Genomic DNA, 23,210 nt, shown 5'->3' with positions numbered 1-23,210 from the left:
GTTTTTGATGGTCTGAATGCTTCTGCTGGAATAGCCAGGGGGTTGAAGGGATAAATATCCGTAGTTCTAAAACCTCTAAAAATATTTACCATGTTCATTTCCTCGTTATATGCATTTGAGAAAATTCCACAGAATTCAAACCTGGATATTTGTCTGCCTGGATTTGCTTTATAAAATAATTCGCAATGTTTGTTGTATACTAGTAACTTATTTATAAGGGACCAGAAACACTTATTTCCAGTGATTTTGTATAGTGTTTTTTTTTTTTGGGGGGGGGGGGGGGGCAAATAAGAGAACAATATGGCATTGAATGGTTTATTTGTGATATACATGTATTAAACTTGTTATCAACTTCAGCCATATTTATATAGAACGCAAGATGCCAAATTGTTATATCCATCTATTTTGGCGATATTGCTAAATGGCTTTTTCTCATTCATGATTTTAGAGCGTGAAATTTCGAAATAAGCATCTAGTTCAGGCACGTAGCATCGTTTTTTAAAGTGGGGGGGGGGGGGGGGCAGACTACTCCAAAAAAATCTTGACGAATAATTTTACCTGGGTAAACGAGCACGAGTTCAGTAAGAGAACATTATGATTTATTTTTGTCATATGTAGAAAACTAGTTATATACACGGAAAAATGTCGAAAATTGGGTAGCGAATTATAGTTAACCACTCTGTAAAATAATAAAACCTTATTGTGTTATCACTGGACTGTAATTAGTGAGTCAGTTTAACTGTCTTGGTATATTGTTTAATTACAATGGTAAATTTTTATTTACACTAAAACACTGTGCAGCACAGGGAAACAAAACAATTTTCGGCATATAATCATAGTAAAATGAAAAATTTGAATTTTGATGTTGAAACTCAATAAAATGTTTTTGATACCTATTCAAAAATTGTGTCAGGCTTAAGGATTCCATAAAGGCGAAGATATAGATAAAAGCCTATACATTTTTGCAAGAGGGTTTTGACTGTCAGAAAAAATACATGAATATTTCAAAATGTAGATTTCCACCAACAATCTTTAGGAAACAAAAAAAAAACTCTTAATGTTAATAATCAAAATCGATTATGTACACTTTGCATGTCGCTAACTTACTGTATTTAATATGTATATATACATTTTCCACATATATAACCTATGAGATTTATTTGTTCAACGAAATTCAAATATGCAGATTTGTGCATTTCTACCGGTTATAATATCCTTTGTGTCTTTATACAGAATTTCAAGCGAAGCACTTTAAAAATGCATTCAACCCATTTTCTATTTATAACAGGATTTCCTGGCAAGAAAACGAATGTTAATCATGTATTATCAAAGCATTATGAAATGTTATGCAGAAATAAATAGCGGAAAATTATACGTCTCTCAAACATAGGTAATCACAGATTACAAAGCTCACCGAGACGAGGCATCAACTTTATGAGGCATCACCTTTAAAACCACCTTTATCATATGATATGAAAATCATAGTTAATGATCTTGGATATTCATGGATACTGTTTTGACACAATATCGTATATCATATGTAAAAAAATTGTATGATAATCCTATGTTCATTTCATACATTATTATAAGATACAATGTTTATCAATACAATAATATAAAATATGATATTGCATCCAATGATACTTACAATATATATCATTTAATACAATATAATACTGTAATAAATATTGATGCAATATGATTTTGTAACATATAATATGACATTGTATCGTGTTATACATTATTGTATTTAATCACATAATACAATATCATAATATCTAATATAAATACAATATAGCATTATTTGATACTATATCATATCACATAATACATCACAATATTGTAACATATGATATTATATTGTATAATATAGTATAATTTTGTATTGTATGATATTGTATCATATTTGATACACAATATTGTATCATATGATACAATATAATTTGATAAAACATTGTTTCATATCATATGATACAATATCATCTGATACAGTACGATATTATATAATACAATATCATTTTATACAATATCATATCATATGATACAATATCATATTATACAATATCATATTATATGATATCTTATAATATCATATAATACAATTTCATGTATTATATAACAATATATTATATAAACCAATATCATATTATACAATATTGTATCATACGATATGCTATAATTATAATATACAATATCGTATCATATGATACAATATCATATATTGCAATATAATATGAAACAATATCATTCGATAAAATAATATATTATACAATATCATATTCTACAATATTGTATAATAATATACAATACTATACATAACAATATCATAATACAATATCATATAATAATGTACAAAAAAATTGATACAATATCATATCATATCATATAACTTTTTACAATATAATGTATGATATTACATTGTATCATATAAAACAATAGTGTATCATATCATAGAATACTATATCATAGGAATCATGTTAAATCATTTAACAACAAACACATCTATCAAGCAGGTTTGAGTGAGGTAGGAGAATTTTTAGCATCCTTGATAATGGAGATCAGGCTCTGCATCTGAAGCTACCTCTGCAATTCATTTATATTATAGTTAAATCAATTATGCAAGCTATTATCTATAAAACATGTAACCTGTTCCAAAAAACTAAACCTCATCCAGCATCCGAAACCTATGGCTCAGATTCAGCATTCAAGCCTGTCAGATGCATCAGTATCATGAGATGCATCATCCCTGCAAGTTTGGTGATGTAAGGACCAGTAATAACTAAGATATAATCATCAGAGGGCACCTGCTCTAAAAACTTTAACCAGCTCTTAAAACCTTAACCTCATCCAGCATCCGAAACCTATGGCTCAGATTCAGCATTCATGCCTGTCAGGTGCATCAGTATCGTAAGACGCACCATCCTTGCAAGTTTGGTGAAGTTAGGACCAGAAATAACTAAGATATATTTTTTAGCATCCTTGATAATGGAGATCAGGCTCTGCATCTGAAGCTACCTCTGCCATTCATTTATATTATAGTTAGATCATATATGCAAGTTTGAAATAGTGCTATTACCTACATATATTAAACATGTGACCTGTTCCAAAAAAACTAAACCTCATCCAGCATCCGAAACCTTCGGCTCAGATTCAGCATTCAAGCCTGTCAGGTGCATCAGTATCATAAGACACACCATCCATGTAAGTTTGGTAAAGTTAGGACCAGTAATAACTAAGATATGATCATCAGAGGGCACCTGCTCTAAAAACTTTAACCAGCTCTTAAAACCTTAACCTCATCCAGCATCCGAAACCTATGGCTCAGATTCAGCATTCAAGCCTGTCAGGTGCATCAGTATCATAAGACGCATCATCTATGCAAGTTTGGTGAAGTTGGGACCAGTAGTAACTTAGAAATGGCTATCAAAGGGCACCTGCAACAAAAACTTTAACCTGCTCGAAAAACCTAACTTCATCTAGCATCCGAAACCTTCGGCTCAGATTCAGCATTCAAGCCTGTCAGGTGCAAAAGTATCATAAGACACACCATCCATGCAAGTTTGGTGAAGTAAGGACCAGTAGTAAGTAAGATATAATCATCAGAGGGCACCTGCTCCAAAAACTTTAACCAGCTCTAAAAACCTTAACCTCATCCAGCATCCGAAACCTATGGCTCAGATTCAACATTCAAGCCTGTCAGGTGCATCAGTATCATAAGACACACCATTTTTGCAAGTTTGGTGAAGTTTGGACCAGTAGTAACTTAGAAATGGCTATCAAAGGGCACCTGCAACAAAAACTTTAACCTGCTCCAAACACCTTAACCTCCTCCAGCATCTGAAATTCATGGCCCAGATTCAGCATCCAAGTCTCTCAAGTCCATTAGTAGGTCCAGATGCATCATTCATGCAAGTTTGGTGAAGATAGGACAAGTAATAAGTTAGATACAGGACCTGCAACAAAAACTTTAACCAGGTCCGGACGCCGACGCCGACGCCGACGCCGACGCCGAGGGTATAGCATAAGCTCCCCCCGACTTCGTCTCGGTGAGCTAAAAATTACTTCTGTAAACGTGAAACCAATGTTCAAAAAGACATAATTTTGTTATTGGTTAAACTTTGTTTTGCAATTTACTTTCAAACTAGAGTCGTAGTAATTCATTGCTTCCCTTGTTGACAAGGTGTCTGTGGACATTATATAACTACTATGACAATTTTAGAAACTTAATAAGTGTATGTATCCATTACCTCTAGCTATTTATACAATCTTCACATAGAAATTGTAATACACAATGGTCAATGTAGGATAATCGTAAGTAGGTTTAAACCGTTATATTGAATTTATAAATTATACAGTGGCATCTGATGTCTTTGCATTGATAGCGTTACTGTTCGGTTGTAATCAGAAGATATTACCTATTTCCTAACGCTAATTGTCGATCGATCGATAAGACAATTACAGTATAATTTGGTTGCTTTCTATACGTGATTGATTGAGAAATTGTATTTGAATCATCAATGCTTTTAATAACTGTTGATGTCTGTTTACGAATACTTCAAAATCCCGTATTGTAAAATGAACTGTTCTCAATTGAAAAGCCTTAGTCGTGGGTCAGCGAGCAAGAGTTTTTGTGAAAGGGGTTTAAAATACCGGTAAGCGGACAGCTTTTGTCTGTTTAGTCAACACTGCTCAGAACCTTCGCTAAAATCACTGCTCTGGTATTCATCACAGCCAAGTGACTTCAATGAAGGGGAAACATGAAAGCTACGTTTAGAGTACTGGAATTGGTTATTTTATCATCGGCACTTCTTCTCCAAGGTGAAGTGAAAGGATCCAACCGGTCTGAATTATTCAAGAATGTTATCAACAAAGTCGACCCTGATATTGCTCCTTTTGAATCCGCCCTAACAAGTACCTATGTGACAATATCCCTCAACATCATGAGTATAGCAGAGGTGGACGAAAAACAGCAACCGTTTTCAGGAGCATATTTGGTGACGTTAGGCTGGGGTGACTCTCGCCTATCCTGGGACCCGAAAATGTACGGTAATATTTCATCAGTGCAAGTGAAAGCCGAAAAGTTATGGTACCCTACCTCTGTTTGTATGTTTAATGAAATTGGAAATGACAAATGCTTCGACGCTAAAGACAAACAATTGACAGTTTACAGTTATGGGAGCGTTTTATATACAACTTATTTGGACAGTGTCTCGCAGTGTAAAATCGATGTCACCAAATATCCGTTTGACACCCAGTTTTGCGGTCTGGCGATGGGCAATAACAATTTTGGAACCGAGTTTCTAACTTTCAACGAAGAATATTCGAGCTTCCTTCTTCAGTATCTTCAACCCAACGAAGTTTGGGAAATCAAGAACCATACATATTATGTAAATAATTTTTTCATCTCCGCTTTGAATTCAACTCAACAGCAAATTTATTTCTTTCTACAAGTGGACAGAAAGGCCTTCTATGTTGTGATTTCAACGTTGTTACCCGTGATTATCTTGTCCGTCCTGAATTTGTTCTGTTTCGTGGTACCCATCGAGTCAGGAGAAAAAATGGGATTTGCCATGGCAATCTTTCTGACTTTTGCAGTATTTCTGACTATAATCAACGATTCCATGCCTAAATCATCTGATGTTATTCCATATTTTACTATTTATTTGTTAACCCAGTTAGTTATTAGCGGATTAGTAGTTGTTCTTGAGACATTCGTTCTGTTGGTCCATTTTCATTTTTCTACAAACAAGGAAGAACCGGACACAGACGAGAAGCTTCGATTGAAGAAAAAATTCAGAGTGACAGGGGTACATTTAGATATAGCATTTTTCTTGTTTGTCCTATTTTCCAATATATTTTCGTTTCTTTACTTTTTACTCAACGTCATACGTTGACAGCATTCAATTATATTACAAACACTGATGTTTAGGCTAGAACAAATATTTGTTGATCAAGCAATAGGATTATAACTGTAACATTAAACATGGCCTAATCAAGGCTTTAAAGGGACTTGGATACGATTTGAGCTCAAAATTTCAAATTTTATTTTTCCAGTTTTTAATGTTTAGAGTGATTTATTATGGGTATTTTTAATGCTTTACGAAAAATTGAAAGTCAGATATTGAGTTATTAACAAGATACAGAGTTTGGAATTCTTTGTTTTGTAAACAAAGCTCGAGCCTTGTTATTGTTTAATTACCTATGTGTTTTATTGTTATAAGTTTCAATTAAATGTTGCCTTCTTCTATTGATAATATATTTTATAATCACATTGAACAAGTTTTCCTTGTTTCCTACGAGTTATTTAGTCAAAGAAATGGTAATGCATACTTTACATTATTTTTTAAACAAAAATAAGACTGTTTACAGAACAATGAATTCTTACCTATGTATCTCTTTATAACTTAAATTATAACATTAAAATTTTGGTCAATCATTCAGAATGTGCAAGTTAACCATTTTATATCTAAAAAATAAAATTTTGATATAAACTCATGTCTAAGTCCCTTTAATTGTCCAAGTCTTGCTCTGAATCAGCTCCATATCCAAGCCAAAACCATTGAGATTGTGAACATGGTAAAATGGGACTCATTTATTGAAAATGAACTTAGTGATCGAATTAAGTGGTGATTTAATTGACATCTTGTATAGACAAAAAGTTCCAAATAACTTTTACAGTAATGAGAAATACCCAAACCCACTGTCCTATTTCCAGTTTTTTAAACTAAATAATTTTCCTCAACTCTCAAACTCACAATTTACTAATTTCTGGAGATGTTTGTGAGATTTTGATTTTATTTATGAATGCGCTGTATTGAATGAAAGCATTGATAAATGATAAACCATCTTTATAATTGACACTGAAAATTTTAATAAAGAAAATGCTTTTATTATTAAATTGAAGTCTTTTCATTTATTATTTTAACAAAATTACAAGTGTGTGTATGGGATCAATGTTTAAAATGGAAATAAACATTCATACCAAAAGAATCAATGAATACTCTCAGATCCAACATTTCAGCAAATACAAATATCAATATGTCAACTTCTACAATAAAATCTCTTCACTCACTTGCACAGAATCATAATGGAATTGTGATGCATAACCTTTGTTCAACCTCACAAATAGCTATGTATTGTGTGCTTTCATCCTCCATTAGTTGTGTCAATACCTATGCATCAAACTAACACAGGAATTACTTCTGTTGTCTATGTTGTTTGACTCTGGAGACTCACTGTAAATTTTACTGCTGCCACTTACAGGTGCCCCTTTTGTCATCAAGAACACTTTGTACATGCACCCAATCTCAAAATTTCATTCAATTTCTCCAAGATAAATCTTCTTGTCACTGGAACATGACATAACTGAAAAAAGCAAAAATTACAAATAACATTTGTTATAAAAATGTTTCAAAGACAACAATGCCAGTATATATTATATTATGTACATCTAATGTACTTTTTATGAGCTAATAATTTCAGAGTTCTCCAAATGCTTTTATTAAGGTATTTGAATGTAGGGTGGCATTCTTTGTTTTCAAGTACTGGTAAAGTTAAATTAAAAATTCACCACAACAAAACCAGCTTTAACATATGCCAGGATTGCCAGTTACAATTAAAAACTCTTAAATATTTACATATCAAATTACTGTTTACAGAATGTTGACCTAATAATGCCAGCACTGAGTGCATGCGTACCTATTGGTTCTGTAGGATGGAAGCCTACATCATTCACAGACCCTGCATGCCCTGGTAACTTGTATAGTATTCGTCGAGATGTAGTATCCCAGATGTACAGGTACCTGTCCCCCGAGCCTGCTGATATTTTACTGCCATCTGGTGACCAGGCACACCTCAATAGATTCTACAATGAAGTTTACAGCTGCTCATTCAAATTTTAAGACTGATGGTACAAAAAAGATTATTTATGGTACTATAGATTAGAACACTGCATTTCATAACATTCCTCAAGCTTTGCCTTACTGATTTAAAGACACAATATGTACATATTGTTCTCTAGCAATAACAAAATATCTATAGTATCTTGTTTACAAAACTAGAATTTGGACTATTCAATATGATATTCCTGAAAAATATATTACCGGTACCTACTTACTTTTTCAAAAGTATGCTGGTGTCCTTGAAAAACCTTCACACATCTCTCTTGGGGAGCAAATGGCCGCACATCCCAAATTCTTACTGAAATTATATTGAACATACTGTGGTTTCATCAATATTCGTTGAATACCAATTTTCGTGGATTTCGTTGTTAAGTTGATCCACGAAATTAAATGTTCATTGAAGTTCAATTTCAACTAACATTTTGTATTGATAGGGTCTTAGGCCACGAAATTACGTATCCTTGAAACTGTGGTCTTCAGAAAATCCACGAAAATTGATACCCACGAAAATTAATGAAACCACAGTAAAAGGATTAAAATATTTATGTCATAGATTCATAGGATCTGATTTTCAGGAACAAATATGCTGTGTGAAGAATGCAAAATACTGTGGAATCAATTTTGGTGGTGGGGGGGGGGGGGGGGGCAATTTTTGTGGATTCACTGGATTGCTTAAATTTTGCAGGTTCATGGGGACGTAATCCTCTAACACCTACAAAAGGATATATGACTATCTAACCCTTATTCATTAATTAATGGAGGATGTTAATTTGTGAATGAGAGGTACCCACAAATTCCAAAAAAATTGAGCCACCACATAATCTTATGATTTCACAGTAGCTGAAGAATGAATATATCAACTACATTTAAAGTTTTTATAAAATTTCCTTTTTCAATTAAAAAATGTGATAAAATCCTATTTTGTATTAAGCCATAACCCAGTACATGTATCATGAATCAATACTCGCAATATATTCTTTTCAGTAAACCCACTAGCCAGCACTAATAATTAATGATTAAGGTCTTTCGATTGTCGCATGACGTCATTGGGAGCATTTTGGAATATTTTTCCATTATCGGTTATAATATTAGTGTTATGTGATGTATGGTTTTGCCAATATTACTTAATTTAACTTGTGTTTTACACATTTTAAGCTATGAAAAGTGAAATGACACTTATGTTTAACAATTTATAGAGGGTAGTTTGAGTTGAAGTTGCTGAATTCAATGAAAACTGATAAAACTGTACATAGGAAAAGTTGACAGAGACTACAATTCATTACTTTTCTTATTTTTCACCCGGCAAGGTAAACATTTCTTTATAGATTTCGATAGGATATATAATGAGTTACAAATGTACCAATTTTCAATGAGTTTGCACCATTATTTCAAAATTTATAGACTGACGTTTTATGTTGCTAAACTGTACTCATTCATGGTTGAAAAATTGTATCAAAATTCACTCTAAATGTGATTGCTTTCATACTGGCAAGTTTAAATGGCCTTTAAATGTTAAAATACATAAAATAAAGGATTGCGATTAATTTCTTTAAAAAATTGCTTCAATTAGTTAAACTTCAAGTTTAAAAGATGAAAAAAAAACCCTCCCTCCTTGGTCTAGAAACCTCAAGACGGCAATTCCAAACAAACTTATTTTTACGAGTGGCCTCCGTATATATCTGACCTGTGTTATCCATGGAGTTTGACAGAAGATAAGATCCGTCGGGACTGAGTTGAAGTCCAGTCACCGTGTCTGTATGACCTCGTAATCGGTACAAAATGTCATTCTTCCTCAGATCCCAAACCTGCACAAAGTCAACCAAACAAACTGACTAAAATGTGTATGATTATGTACCAGCTTCTACAGTAAAAGAAGTTTTTGAAATATTTCTATTTTTTATGCTAAATAATTATCTAAACATTCTAAAATACTTTAAACACATTGCTCCCTACTGTTTCTTTGTAGTTACAGCTAGTTCTTACTTTAAAGATAAGATTGGAAAGCGGTAGTAAGTTTGAGTTTATTTCGGTTAAAAATAAAGTAAGAAAGTAAGAAAAATATATATATATATATATATGTAAGAACTGTAAATTTGAAACTATTACTAACCTTTATATCATTATCAATCCCTCCTGATATGACCTGCTCTGCAGTATCATTGAACGACACAGCAGTGACTTGGTATGTGCTCTGAAAGGTCTGCTGACACCCCTTTTTCCTTGCATCCCAAAGCTGTAACAAAAATGTCATCAATCTGTGAGAACCAAGTACTGTGGAATCATTTAAATATGTGGGGGGAAGTTTAAATTCTAATACTTTTAAGATTTCATTGTGAGGATGTAATTTTGAGGATTTAGAAGTACACTAAAAGTGACTGTGTTTCAAAATTCTTTGAGGATGTTAATTTGTGTATGAGGGATACCCACATAATCCACAAAACTTAAGCCCCCATGAATTTTTTTGATTCCACAATGATTGTTATATTAATCCCACACATAGGTTTTGAATTGATATATCAATGTGGTAGAAATTAATTAACTTTTTCTTTGTTTACAAATATTACACACCTTGATTGTACCATCATCACTTCCACTACAAATGAGCTGTGGGCCTCGTCTGGCAATCTGACATGAATTAACAAATGTTGTGTGACCTTTCAACTTTTTGATCCTCTCCCCAACTTCAACATCCCAGAATGCAACAGTTTTGTCAGTGGATGCTGTGACCAGTGAGCTGCAATATTTACATCAAATCTGTTACCTTCTTGTTTTATTTTTGTTTTTACTAAATCTTTATAGAAATAGTGGTACACGTATCTCGAATGTTTTACAGAATATCTTGATTTCAAAAAAAGATCTTAAATTTAAACATTTATTAATGAATAATAAAATATAATCAGGTGTAACTATGTATATAAGTATCTATAAAAAATTTAGTTTTACTTTCCATCTGTTGAAAACTGAAGTTCCATGACTGCTCCTGTATGTCCTTTCAATACAGCAAAATTTTCACATTCACCGTACACAGTCCAGAACACTTAGTGGGAAAAAAAAAGATTTACCATTATATAGTTCTTCCAGTAATACAAACCACAGACATGATATATGTATGCTATCATACAGAAAGGACTCTCTCCTGTCTTGATATATTATAAGATTATATAAGATATATTACCTCTGATACATACATTTTTTCTTGTTCATTAAATCAATATTATTGTATATTTTCCCCTTAGAATCCAAGAATGTCAAAATAAAAAATTACAAATTAATCTGTCAAATCCTGAAGATGCTATCATCTGTCCATCAGGGGAGAACTTGGCTGTGTAGATTTCACCCTCATGTCCACTCAGCTGCATTATAGGAGCCTCCAGGTTAGAGAGCCTTGGTGGGCCCTGTAACAATTCATTGGATTAATGAAGATTTCAGATTGGAAGAAAACAGTCCTGTCTTAGTCCCAAAAAAACTTCAGGCGTTATTGCACATCATAAGAATAATGTGATAAATGAAACTTTACAGATTATGGGAAAACACAACCATCTAAATAACAAATAGTGTGTTGATCATGAAAATTAGCAACCGTGAACTAGTTTACCTTCAGTGAATTGTGCAATAAAGTGATCGCAAATAAAGTTAGTTGTCTATTGATATCTAATTACAGCTAAGTAAGCTAGGCCTCTAGGTGTATGGAAAAAGCTGTAATTCTAATAATTAAGTAGATACAATGGATAGTTTGTGAAAAGACAAAGGAGCTTTCCATGAAGGTTACATCTCTTGTTTGCATTTATCAAGCTTAAAGGACTTCAACATAAATGAATTTTTCGAATGTTACAGTCGATCAGGCTTAACTTGAAAAACCCATTATTGTAGAATAAACACTTGTTTAGAAACCAAATTTCCGCGAGATTTGTCAAAACTGAAAAACTCTGACTAACATTTCTTCCTAAGGTATACAGCAGTGTTTTCCCCAGAAAATTTTTTAATGCATGGGGGAAGTTACGCAGCCTTGGTGCGCGGTGCAACAGAACAGCGCCCCAGCCAGCGCAAAATCACTGCGCGTAATAGTACTACAAGTTATGTACTATAATTGATGCATTCTCATGAAATCTACATCAACAAGTATTATTTATTTCATTTTATTTGTAATTCATATATTTATCCATAATTTTTTTGGGGTTTATTTTGTAGCAAAACTAATAGAATTTTTATAAAAATCAATTTATTCAAGAGGCTTTTACAAGAAATATAGATTCATAAAGCAGTTCCAACACCTTCTGTTTTATTCTTTTACCTTTTATATATAGAGGAGGTTACTTCTTGTGTTTGTGTGTGTGTGTGTAAGGGGGGGGGGGGGGGGTTACAAGAAACAGGCAGAACCATGAAATTACAGCAATCATGTTTCAACTTATTCTGGACAGTCGACATTTTTTGTTTAAATGTTGGGTTTATATGAAACTTCCTGTGATAATTTGATCATTTAGATTTAATTAAATTAAGTTACTATACTATAACTTGGCAGTCAGTCCCTATACATGTGCACACAATCATTTTCAGAGGCATACTTTACTATACTATACGATGTGTCTAGTCATGTGACATCGCTTCTGTGTATTACTTGCAGTTAACTGTATTTTTTTTCTTTATTGTGTACATTTGCTTAAGTTTCCAATATTTTTACGGCAAATAAGCAGTTCAAACATATCGCAACCAAGCTAACACCATCGAGTGAACACTGTGCTATTTTTAGATCTTGGAAAATCCACAACATTCAATAATGGCGGTGGTGTTGAAGAAGGCACAATATATTAAAACAAGAAGTTATCACGTCTCTATTTGTGCATTTATTACCGATTAATAAACTCACTTTCAATATATCTCAATCATAAGCCAAGTCCATTAACCGTTAACCACGTGTGACCCCTTGCTGAGATCGATGTCCAAGTAAGCGACGCTCTCTGCGGGTGCAAGCGTTTTTATGAAGATTGAACGGAATAACGACAATTTTACATCTACTTATCACTGTTAAGATGTGAAATAATTAGAAAAAAGATTTTTTGCTTTATAATAAGTATGCATAGCGGGAAGCATGGCGGCACTGTGTGATGCATGGCGGGGGATTTTCTACCGGCTTGGGGAAAACACTGTACAGTACTCGTTAGTCAACACTTTTCAGTCAACAAATTTTGCTGGGATTATTTAAAATCATACAGCGAATTTCATTGTTATTCAGACCCTATATTAATTGAAGAAAGCAAATGTTTCCCTCTGCTGTTTGAATATATATACATATCTAGAAATGGCAGAATATCAGAACATCACTTGTCACCAGCCTCTGTGGTTTGGCTGAGGAAAAGGGTTAACACAGCTAGAATTTTCTCTGTTAATTCTAAATAAATAACTTAGAAACTTTTCGGTGCTAAATCAATTCTGAGTTCAGCCTATCAAGATTGATCAATGAATCATAACACAGTATCACTATATGATCACAAAAGCTTTTCGTATTTATGAATTCCAATAATATAACTACCGGTGGTAACGGCGCGGCTATTACCACGCGACATCGCCCATTTCGCATTGATTTTCAGCATATTTACCGATTCTATCAGGGCTCCACTCTGTCCTGCACCATATGCTGTGATGTCAGTTCGAGGTTTCTTCACTGGAACAACCGCAGTTTCTACTGCTTTCCTTTTAAAATCCATTTTTGATTCCAAAAAATCGACACACGCTTTTGCAGGAAGTTACAGCATGACTGAAATGTTGAAAGTAAACCAAAATCAACGTTCTCCGAAAAAAAATATAACAAAATATCTACGGCTGTAATCTTAATTTTTAGACTGTCTAGCTAAAATATATAAAGGGAAAATAATCATTATAATGCTAAAAAAGGTTTTTATGGCCAATTGAATTGAATTTTTAACCTGAAAATTAAAAACGCAAATGTATCCGGAAAGTTATTATTTACACATTTCATTGACATTTAGTCAGCTGTTTCTTTTTCCCGTTTTGGGTTCATGTTCTATCCCCCATCCTCCTCAATTTTTAGTGACTACATCGATGGCAAACGAATAGGTGGTGAGTTTTTATTCATCGACTTGTAGGAAAAACACACCATAAGATCATGATACCAAAACAAAACAAAAAATCAATACATTATATAGCCCTATTTTATCTGCTATGTAAAAATAACTTACTTTTTTGTATTTTTTCTGATATGAAATAGCATTTATACGGTGTGAACATTGCGCCGGGCGTAGATTTTTTGGTTTTATAAAGACAGTTTAATTTTTATTTTATGAATCATCATGACAAATAATCATTGAACAATACAAACATAAAAAAGAATTGATTTTATGTACTTAAATAATATTCTCTAAAGAAATTTTTTAAATTAATCAAACTGTTTGAACTAATCTCAGCGAGATTTGTCATAACTGAAATTTTTTTTATGGATGTCTCTTCCAAAGAGACGTCTGTCAAAAATTTTCAGTCTCGACGAATCTCGCTGAGCATATGTTAGAACTTGAGTGTTAGAAAAGTGCATCTTAAATTATTATATACATGTACATGTCTTCAGTTATCTGCTCTGTTAATATATTTGAAATATATATGTATTGGTATATATAAGTAAGAGGGTTAATCAAGAAAAATGTAGAAAATGTCGCGGTCTTTCTTATACTTTTTTTTATGAAAGCCATAACTAACACATTAATCACATTAATTCATGTTCAAACATTTATTTCATATATGTATTGTGAAGTTTCATTCCATCTGTTCAGTGTTGAAAGAGAATTTTTTTTTACCCAATTTTAAAAATACCATGTTCTGTCACCTCGGAGCAGGGTTATGTCCAAAACATGGTGTCAAGACATACATTTAAACACAAATGCGCAACAGCAAAAAACTGTTGATACATTATTTGCATTTATATTTATCGTTTATTTTCACAGTTTCATTCTTTGCTGAGTTGAATACATAGTTACTGTTATCACTTCTCAGTGGCAGCATCACCTTATTTAGTGAATTTTAATGAGGACTGGTTATTTCTAGTGATTGATATCTGTTCATTAAAACAATATACATTGTATCCTGTCAAAATTTGGTAAACAGAATGTTAGGGCAATAGTTAATTTTAGGTTTTATTATGATTTGGTTTTAGGTCCAAAATATAGAAACATTGCTTTTGATATAATACATGTATGGTTTATTGTTTACATAACAAATAATTTGGCCATGTGCCATGAACTCATTTTTGCAGTTTAAATTTTCAATAATTTTTACATATACAGGAATATACATTCAGATGCAAAAAGTATGTGAATTTTATTTTCTTTTCATATACTATATAATTCATTGAAAACCAACATTTTTTAAGGATTATTAAAAAATAAATAATAACCCCCTGACCATGTTGACCAATTTTAAAAAGACCCGGATAAATAAATTCAAAATTTCCCTATCTCTGTTGGCATCATATTTAAATATTTTTCTTATCTTTGGTTTTTGAGATTTGATTAAAAAAAATTCAAAGGAAGATTTTGGCTAGATCACATCTACCAAATTTGGTGATAATAAGATGTTGAGTAAAAAATCTATATCAAAAGTCTGCCTATTTTTTGATAGACCCTTGTATATAAATTTATTTCTACACTATGAAAATTTGTTTGGGCTGAGGTGTCTTTTATATTGGCAGAGGTGTCTTTATATGGGCTGAGGTGTTTTTGGACATGTCTGTCAGGGCCCACTTTGGACTAAGTAATATGGAATCTCAGTTATGATATTTGTGAAAAGAATGTAATTTGTTCAATACAGTGTCTAAATTTTTTTTATTAAAATATTTACACCTTTAACCAGGGCTACAGGAATGTCAGCAACAGAAAATAAAGTAAAATTATTAAAAAAAAAAAAAAAAATTGTGATCGTAATCTGTGAAAAAGTAGGCGGGGCCAAATCAAAATAGATATTATTTATCTTAAGTGACCAGCAGGGTCTATTGGGGTGTAATTTTTATACTCAATGAAATGGTTGAATGTAAAAGATAAGATGTTTATAATAATGATATTTATCTAGTATAAATTCATTGTTTTAAAATTTGATTACCAGGTACATAAAAAATTTGGCAGAGCCTTTTAGTGGGTGCTTTTAGCAATCAGACTGGAGGAGAAAAAGCTTATTTGAAGAAGTAATGATAATCATTAAAAGCAAAGTACATACTTTAAATATTGATTTAATACACTTTACATGCATTTATGTTGATTGTTCTGTTAATGACCCTATAGTGTCAATAATTGGCTGCAACATCTAATCCTGACTCTGTAGCAACCTGTCTAGATGACTATTGATTACCTGACAATACCTGTGTGTTGTGTGCATTCATGTGGAAAGAGATGCTCTCTCTCTCTGTTTTATTCACTCTTATTATTTCTTATTTGAATTAATATTTCCCTGTATACAGTATATCAGTCTTAGAGAACATTTGTACCTTTTGTCAATCCACTCTTTGATTAAGGTACTTATTAATCCACTCTTTGATTAAGGTACTTATTAGACACTAAAAAATAAGTTTCTAATCACAGTAACAGAAATATACTGGTATTTACAATAACTAAATCATTATCATGTTCTCTGTAAATAGTTGGTAATTACCGATAGCTACTGCTGATAACTTCAGCAATTTACAGTTCATCAGTGAGCCACTGTAACACTTCTACCTGTAAATTGCTTTAGTATCAGTAAGTAGTACCTTTGATGTTGATTTTGGTTTGTTGTAGTTGCTGAAAACAGAATCAAGCCTAAATTAAAAATGGAAACTTCCACCAAAGTTTGAACAACAGAGCAGGATATTTTGAGAGAGGATAAGGGAGATAACTATGAGCTGACAGTAGTGTGTCCGGACAGGTAGGGACCAATGATGCTAGCGGTTAAGGGGGAGGATAGGAAAATGGCATCATCCATAGGAATCTATGCCATATTGTTTGTCCTTACAAACTTTGTAAACAAGGTAAATAGATTTTTTTATGATTTCATTTCATTTCTATGGTTTAAATTTCTATTAATTGCAGTTTTTAAAATATGTGAAATAGTTTATCTATTATCTTTCTTTTGTTCACCAAAAAGGAGTTTGAAAAAACACATTTAGATTTTTTTTACATCATGAAAAACAAAACAAAAATGTATTGAGCATTAGAAATTATTTTGTATTATGAAAAGCCATTTTGTCTTTATCTCTCACAGTATGTTCTCTCAGTTCTGGAATTCAAATACCCAACTGTGTTTCAAGGGTAGGTATTTCAAATCATTTTATTTGTTCCAGGCAAGTTTGCATGCTCTCCATTCAAATTTCTATTTTGAAAATGCATTACTCTTTAGTAACTGGTACATGTGTGTATCAATCTATACAATGATGATGATTTTTACGTTAAAAAAAACAGTGCAAACTTGTTGTAAGCCCCCCCCCCCCAGCCTAAAACCAATGAATAATACATGTATCGGTGGATATAACAACATGTATTCATTATACAGATGAAGTAATGCATCATAGTTACCGTATGTAATTTTTTTTTCCGTCTGAAACTTCTTTCATTTACATCACAGTTTGATCTCTGTTTCTTACTTCACAGATGGCAGACTCTGGTTGGATTCATTGTGCTCCGTCTTCTTGTCATTACAAAACATGTCCCAGCAATGCTGACAGACACTCAAAGGTTAGAACATTTAAGTCTTTGTGATCTTATAGCTTTTTCAAACTTCGATTAGCATAAAAATGTGAAAATTTATGCAAGTGATAGTGATAATACAGCAGACATAGTTATTATTTTTGTGCTGGGCAAAGAAAATGAAAGCTGTAAACTTGAGTACCGGTATTATGCATGTGCAATAACCAGACAAGCTGTTTGATGTATGATTAATTTATAGAAAAAAAAAAAGATGACTTGCTTGCCATAGATTAATTGTAACAGATCAGTTATTAAATCATCAGCATTTCGTGAATAAAAAATGATGCTTATATCAAATAATTAACAGAATAAAGTCATTACCAATTGTTAACAGTTTGTCTCCTTCCACAGGTCAGACTGGGTTCGGTGGATACCAGGCATGATGTTGTTTGCCGGCTCTGTTTACTCGGGTTCTAAAGGTCTGGCTAACCTGGTAGGTTTCACAGTCTCCGACAATCCTGGATTGTTTTTTCTTTATTTTATCATTTATCCTCTACTCTTCTTCTTAAAGTGCATGTTTTGTGAAAGAAATAACTTTCCCATCAGAAATAACTATTTATTCCCATGCATATTCATTTATTCAAAGGCAGTTTTGGTGAAAATTTACCTTGCAATTTATTCTTGAATTCAAATGTATATTCATTTGAAAAACATTTATGGTACTTGTAATTAAATATCATATATTAAATCAAATTTTTATTATGAGTAAACAAATTAGAGAAAAAATAAATCTTATGAAGCATGGTTACATATATTACTTTCAATCACTTTTTTAAAAGTACAAGTATGATCCTGTAAACCTATCGCTTTTGAGAAATTTCTACCTTACTTGTTTCCTTCATTACCTCCCTTTTTAACACAGCTATTGGATCTTGTTTCAGCCAGTGCCTGTGTTCTTTGCTCTCCAAAACTTATCTTCAGTCATTGTGTGTGGGGTCCAGATGATCATTACTCAAACAGTAAGCATTTTTCTATTGCAAATAAAACATACAATATATACTGTATACAGGGAAATATTCACCCTGATTTTATTTTCGCCCCTTTTACCCAGGATGTCTGCGGGTGAATTTAAAACTGGACCTATTCCAATGTCTCATATTATCTCTCTTTAAACAAAACTCCGTCTGGATGAATTCAAGATGGGTCGAAACCATTTGCAAGTGAATATGGGCGAAAATAACCTGGGGCAAAAATAACCCTGTATACAGTAGTTTTTTGATGGATTAAATTTTGACAGTCACTTAAATATATCAATTTATGAAATTTAAGTTTATACACCTCTAACAATTTTCTTTGTTTTTTTTTTTTGACACATTAGCTCATTATTTACAATAGGCCATTAATGTATTTTGAGGTAAATAGGTTTATTTCATGTATGTTGTATACAAGTCTCAGAGTATAATGTAGAAAAGAGTTTTACTTGTTTGGATATTAATCCCAATTATATTTACAGGTAGGTACACTTTCACAAATTTGATGTTGTAAAAATTTCCATGGTTAGTTTTTAGCTTTATTATATAGTATCTTTCATCATCATTTTTGTGTTTTGTTGTCTTTAAAAATATATCTTATAACAACAAATTATTAAAAGTATATTATTGTCATTTAGATAATAATCAGACAAATATGTACCTGGTAATTGCTTTGCATCTGTAAATGTAAAACACATAACTATATAATTGTCTTTTGACAGCTCACAAGCTTTTTCACCTACTGTATGATGATGTTGACAGTCATATCTTCTGTGGTCATCATCCACAGTGATCCTCAGGTATTTATCTACGTACAATATTAGAGTCTTATCATACTTAATTCTAATCAATATCATTAATTTGTTACGTTTATTTTTAGTTTAACCAACAAGGATATATATGGGTTGGATTACACATCGTATTTACAGGTAAGAAAAATAAAATTGTCACATTAATATTAATTTTTATTTTATGTGTATGAAATTTATGATTGCTGAGCAATGTTTTTACATGAATTTCCCAATTTCCCCGTCAATATACATATTTTTTGTTTCAGGGGGGCTACAAATTTATTCAAAGTTGTCAACAGGGAGATTACAAGCTAGGTAAGCTAGATGCTACATGTAATTCTTTTCACATCTGTAAATCATAAATTTTTACATATACTGGTACATGTATATGTAGTAATTTGATTAATATGACTTGTTTCCATCTCTTTTCAGTTCTTTAGAAAAGCTATATTGCAATTATATTTACTGGTAAGACCATACTTTATGTACTGATTGAAATTCACAGTGTAGTATGCTGTGATAAAAGTAAATATATGTAATTTAAGAGTATTCTTGCTTTGGTGTGGTTCAACTGGCTTAATACCATTCATGCATCTATCAAATATAAGGATATAATATATGTATGGATAAATTACTATTTTTTCCCTCTGTTAATTAAACGGTTGAGTAATCTTTTAGGCATGTATGGTACCAGTATTTAATTAGGTGATATACCAATGCTTTGTATTTGGATTAACACTAACCTTACATTTTTGTAATCTTTGCAGCATAGTTTTGTTTGCACCGTCCAGTTATTTGATTGGTAAGTGGATTCTGTTTTAGTTTGGTAAAAATCTTATTACATTACACTAGAATAATTTAATGCATCACCACCAATTGGTCAGCTCAACATGCAAAAATTCAAGATTTCAAATAAAATGCTGTATGCATTACCGTACTTGCATACACAATCTTTTAACTACTAACTAGTGCTTGATATGGATCAGCAATTGCCTGCACAAAAAAGAAAATGAATAATCTTTTTGTATATAATATTTATGGTAGTGCTACACCAGTACAGAACTATTTCCCTTATTGTTTCAGGTGATGCACTAGAAGCAGCCAGCTTTCCTTATCTGTATTTTTCAAAGTTCTGGTTTGGCTGCATTCTAAGGTAGGTGTACCCAGTAGTCCACATCAGTGTGAAGTTTGCCCTTCCAATTATAGAAATGCTTAATTTTAACTACATAAATACAAAGTACATGTATTGGTAATAAAAATTAGTGAGGGTAAAAAAAGAATACCAGTAGGTGTGGTCCTGAATGAGTCCATGTCATATTCTGTAATTTTTGTTTCAAAACATCTGTGTGGAGTGTGTAGGGAAGAATTCATTACTCTAGATATTTTTTTTTCAGTGGCGTGTTTGGTGTTTTATTAAGTTTACATTCCATAAACTTACAAGAAAAAGAATTGGGACCAGTAAATTTTGCCAAAGTTCAAGGCTGCTCAAAGGTACTTTTGTTTAAGCAATTTCCTTGGCCCTGACCCTCACCTTTAAGTTAACTAGTACTCAGCAGCCTAATTAACAAAACTATACATCTACTGTAATAGATGTATTATACATGTACTTAATATGAGACGACAAGATTTATTAAAGAACTATATATGATAAGCGTTAAATTTGGCCCCCATAATTCACCATTTTTTAAAGTGTTTCGGGTACAATAACATGTAATGTTATAATTTAGAAGAGTTGATATAAAATGTATTTTTCACATATTTGTTTGATTTATTTGCAGTCACTTGCAGTATATGACGTCAGAAGTGACGCTATTTCTATAACTCAATCAAAATCAGTCGAAAATAGACATTTTTCTCATCTTTTTACGAATGGGAAATATAGAGCGCATGCTTAAACCAGGACAAATTTTTTGTCACTTATTAGACTTGGCTAGATACATCTCTGATTAAAATATTTAGTTGGTTCAAGCATGCGCTCTGTGTTTCCTGAAAGAAAAACTGCTTGAAAACAAGCTTTTTTATGCAAAAATGGCGGAAAAAGGTTGTCTTTACAATGCCGTATTTCTAAATTGTGGGTACTTGAATCAAAATGAACATTAAGTAAAAACATCACATATATATCTGTACAAGAAAACAAAGAATTACAGTACAATAATGATATTCCTTTTAGGGGCCATTTTAGGCCCATACCATATATAGTCCTTTAGTTATGAATGACACATCATTTATAATTGTAAATTTATGTGCCATTTTATACCGGTATTCCTAGCATGCAGAGATTTTATAATGCATTCATGTTATTAAATGGGCAACTTATAGAACAAATCAATTTATAGTGTCTACTGTGACATAGAATGATGAAAGCTCTGTTGTTTGGAATTTTTTTTCCTCTGTTTTGTCTGATTTAAACATGCACTAAAATTAGATTTATTTATCCACCAATACATGCAAGAAGTTGTGTAATTCATGTAGTATATTATGTGATACAGAGTATTGTCCCTTTAGCATTTATTTGATATGAAAGTGCCTGTCACAGTTATATCCACAATCCAGCATACCGCTGTGTCAGTATAACTTGTCTGCAAGAGTCTACCTGTCATCTGTGCAAGCTGCATCGAGGTTATATATTCCGGCCAGTTCATAATCAAATCACATTTGCCCCTCTTATGATTCAGTTTCTTCTTAATTTTCAGATTTTAGCTTCCTTCTTGTCATATTTGGTGTTCAGTGACTTCTATACAGCAAACTTTGCAATGTGGTAAGCAAAAACTTATCTTAAAATTGTAAACTTGATTACGGTAATCACCAGTAGATCTGAATATATATGTAGGTCAGGAGACACAACTCAAAGCTGTGATCTGTGATCATTTGTTAATTGATAATGAGAAGATTTCAGCAAATTAACGTATAGTGCCACATTAGTTTTATATTTAACTTCTAGATATAGAAAAAATTTTTAAAACTCATAATTTCATTTATATAATACATTCATTAGGTCCATATACAATCAAAGTAAATGCTGAATAGTAATGGTGTTAAAAGAAGTAAATTTTAATTGTGGATCAAAATTGAAAAGAGTGATGTGTGTAAACAACTCACTCACAATTTAATGTTTTAAACTATATGTATCTTATCTACGACCCATAATCCCTATCTTACATATAAAATTTCAGGATTTTAATAAATTTGTTGGCTGGACTCAGTGTAGAAGATTCTCGGCTATGTACAACTGACAAAGAGGATTCTGAAGGTAAAAAAAAGTCCTTAAGCGTATCTGTAGTATCCATTGTTTTATCTTGTTCACTGATTTCCCCATCTTCACTGGCCAAGGGTTAATGATCCTCTGCTCCCATAGAGGAGCGGAGTGGAATGTAAACTCTTGACTATCGAAGATGTGATATCCCGAAAGATATGATTTTCAATATCTTAATCCCAAAGCTACATATTCATTACACATTTACCCATATTGTTTTCCTTTCAGATTCTAGCCATTACAATGGTACCAGTACACTTCTGCCAACAAGTCGACATAATGTTCTCTTTGAGGATTACATTAAGGAGGATAAAGATTACATTGACGATTTTACAGGACCAGACGACCTTTGAGATTCATATGAACTTTTTATTATCTGTACAACCATTACAATTTTGTTAAAACTACTGTTGTCGTTTTTATTCCGTTGTAACTTGTTATTCATTAGAATAAGTATGTAATACTATGTGCAATATTAAAATCATGGATTTGTAGAAAAATACATTTATGTTATTCTTTGAATAAAGGATTTAATTTATACCTACACAATTATTACTTTTTACTTATCGATAAAGAAT

At 32.1% G+C, this 23,210-nt stretch overlaps 3 protein-coding genes across 6 annotated transcripts; 2 read left to right on the top strand and 1 right to left on the bottom strand.

Annotated features, from left to right (window-relative positions):
- The first annotated feature begins 4,300 nt into the window (after positions 1-4,300).
- On the top strand, positions 4,301-6,271 carry LOC128155829 (acetylcholine receptor subunit beta-like). The gene has a single exon (XM_052817708.1). The coding sequence runs from the start codon at positions 4,758-4,760 to the stop codon at positions 5,892-5,894; it is 1,137 nt and encodes a 378-aa protein (XP_052673668.1). The 5' UTR covers positions 4,301-4,757; the 3' UTR covers positions 5,895-6,271.
- A 506-nt stretch (positions 6,272-6,777) lies between these two features.
- On the bottom strand, positions 6,778-13,657 carry LOC128155839 (U5 small nuclear ribonucleoprotein 40 kDa protein-like). Its single transcript, XM_052817718.1, has 9 exons — positions 13,496-13,657; positions 11,167-11,296; positions 10,845-10,938; positions 10,470-10,635; positions 10,012-10,134; positions 9,586-9,706; positions 8,117-8,199; positions 7,699-7,864; positions 6,778-7,365 (listed from the first exon to the last, which is right to left on the bottom strand). Exons 1-9 carry the CDS (start codon positions 13,601-13,603, stop codon positions 7,316-7,318), a joined length of 1,041 nt encoding a protein of 346 aa, XP_052673678.1. The 5' UTR covers positions 13,604-13,657; the 3' UTR covers positions 6,778-7,315.
- Positions 13,658-13,886: 229 nt separating this feature from the next.
- LOC128166509 (transmembrane protein 241-like) lies at positions 13,887-23,172 on the top strand. 4 transcript variants are annotated; one of them, XM_052831720.1, is made up of 17 exons: positions 13,887-13,976; positions 16,673-16,902; positions 17,136-17,182; positions 17,522-17,605; positions 17,969-18,050; positions 18,499-18,576; positions 18,936-18,971; positions 19,311-19,388; positions 19,469-19,517; positions 19,646-19,694; positions 19,812-19,847; positions 20,147-20,181; positions 20,463-20,532; positions 20,774-20,870; positions 22,073-22,137; positions 22,553-22,629; positions 22,861-23,172. In XM_052831720.1, the coding sequence occupies exons 2-17, from the start codon at positions 16,810-16,812 to the stop codon at positions 22,983-22,985; spliced, it is 1,101 nt and encodes a 366-aa protein (XP_052687680.1). In that variant the 5' UTR covers positions 13,887-13,976; positions 16,673-16,809; the 3' UTR covers positions 22,986-23,172. The 4 variants fall into 4 exon arrangements, with proteins under 4 accessions (XP_052687680.1, XP_052687703.1, XP_052687711.1 ...); XM_052831731.1 differs by having other exon boundaries at positions 13,889-13,976; positions 16,686-16,902; XM_052831743.1 differs by lacking the exon at positions 18,936-18,971.
- The last annotated feature ends 38 nt before the right edge of the window (positions 23,173-23,210 follow it).

The sequence above is a fragment of the Crassostrea angulata genome, chromosome 1 (assembly GCF_025612915.1).
Source record: "Crassostrea angulata isolate pt1a10 chromosome 1, ASM2561291v2, whole genome shotgun sequence".
In the NCBI taxonomy this organism is placed as follows: Eukaryota; Metazoa; Mollusca; class Bivalvia; order Ostreida; family Ostreidae; genus Magallana; species Magallana angulata.
This window is presented reverse-complemented; position numbering and strand designations above follow the sequence as displayed.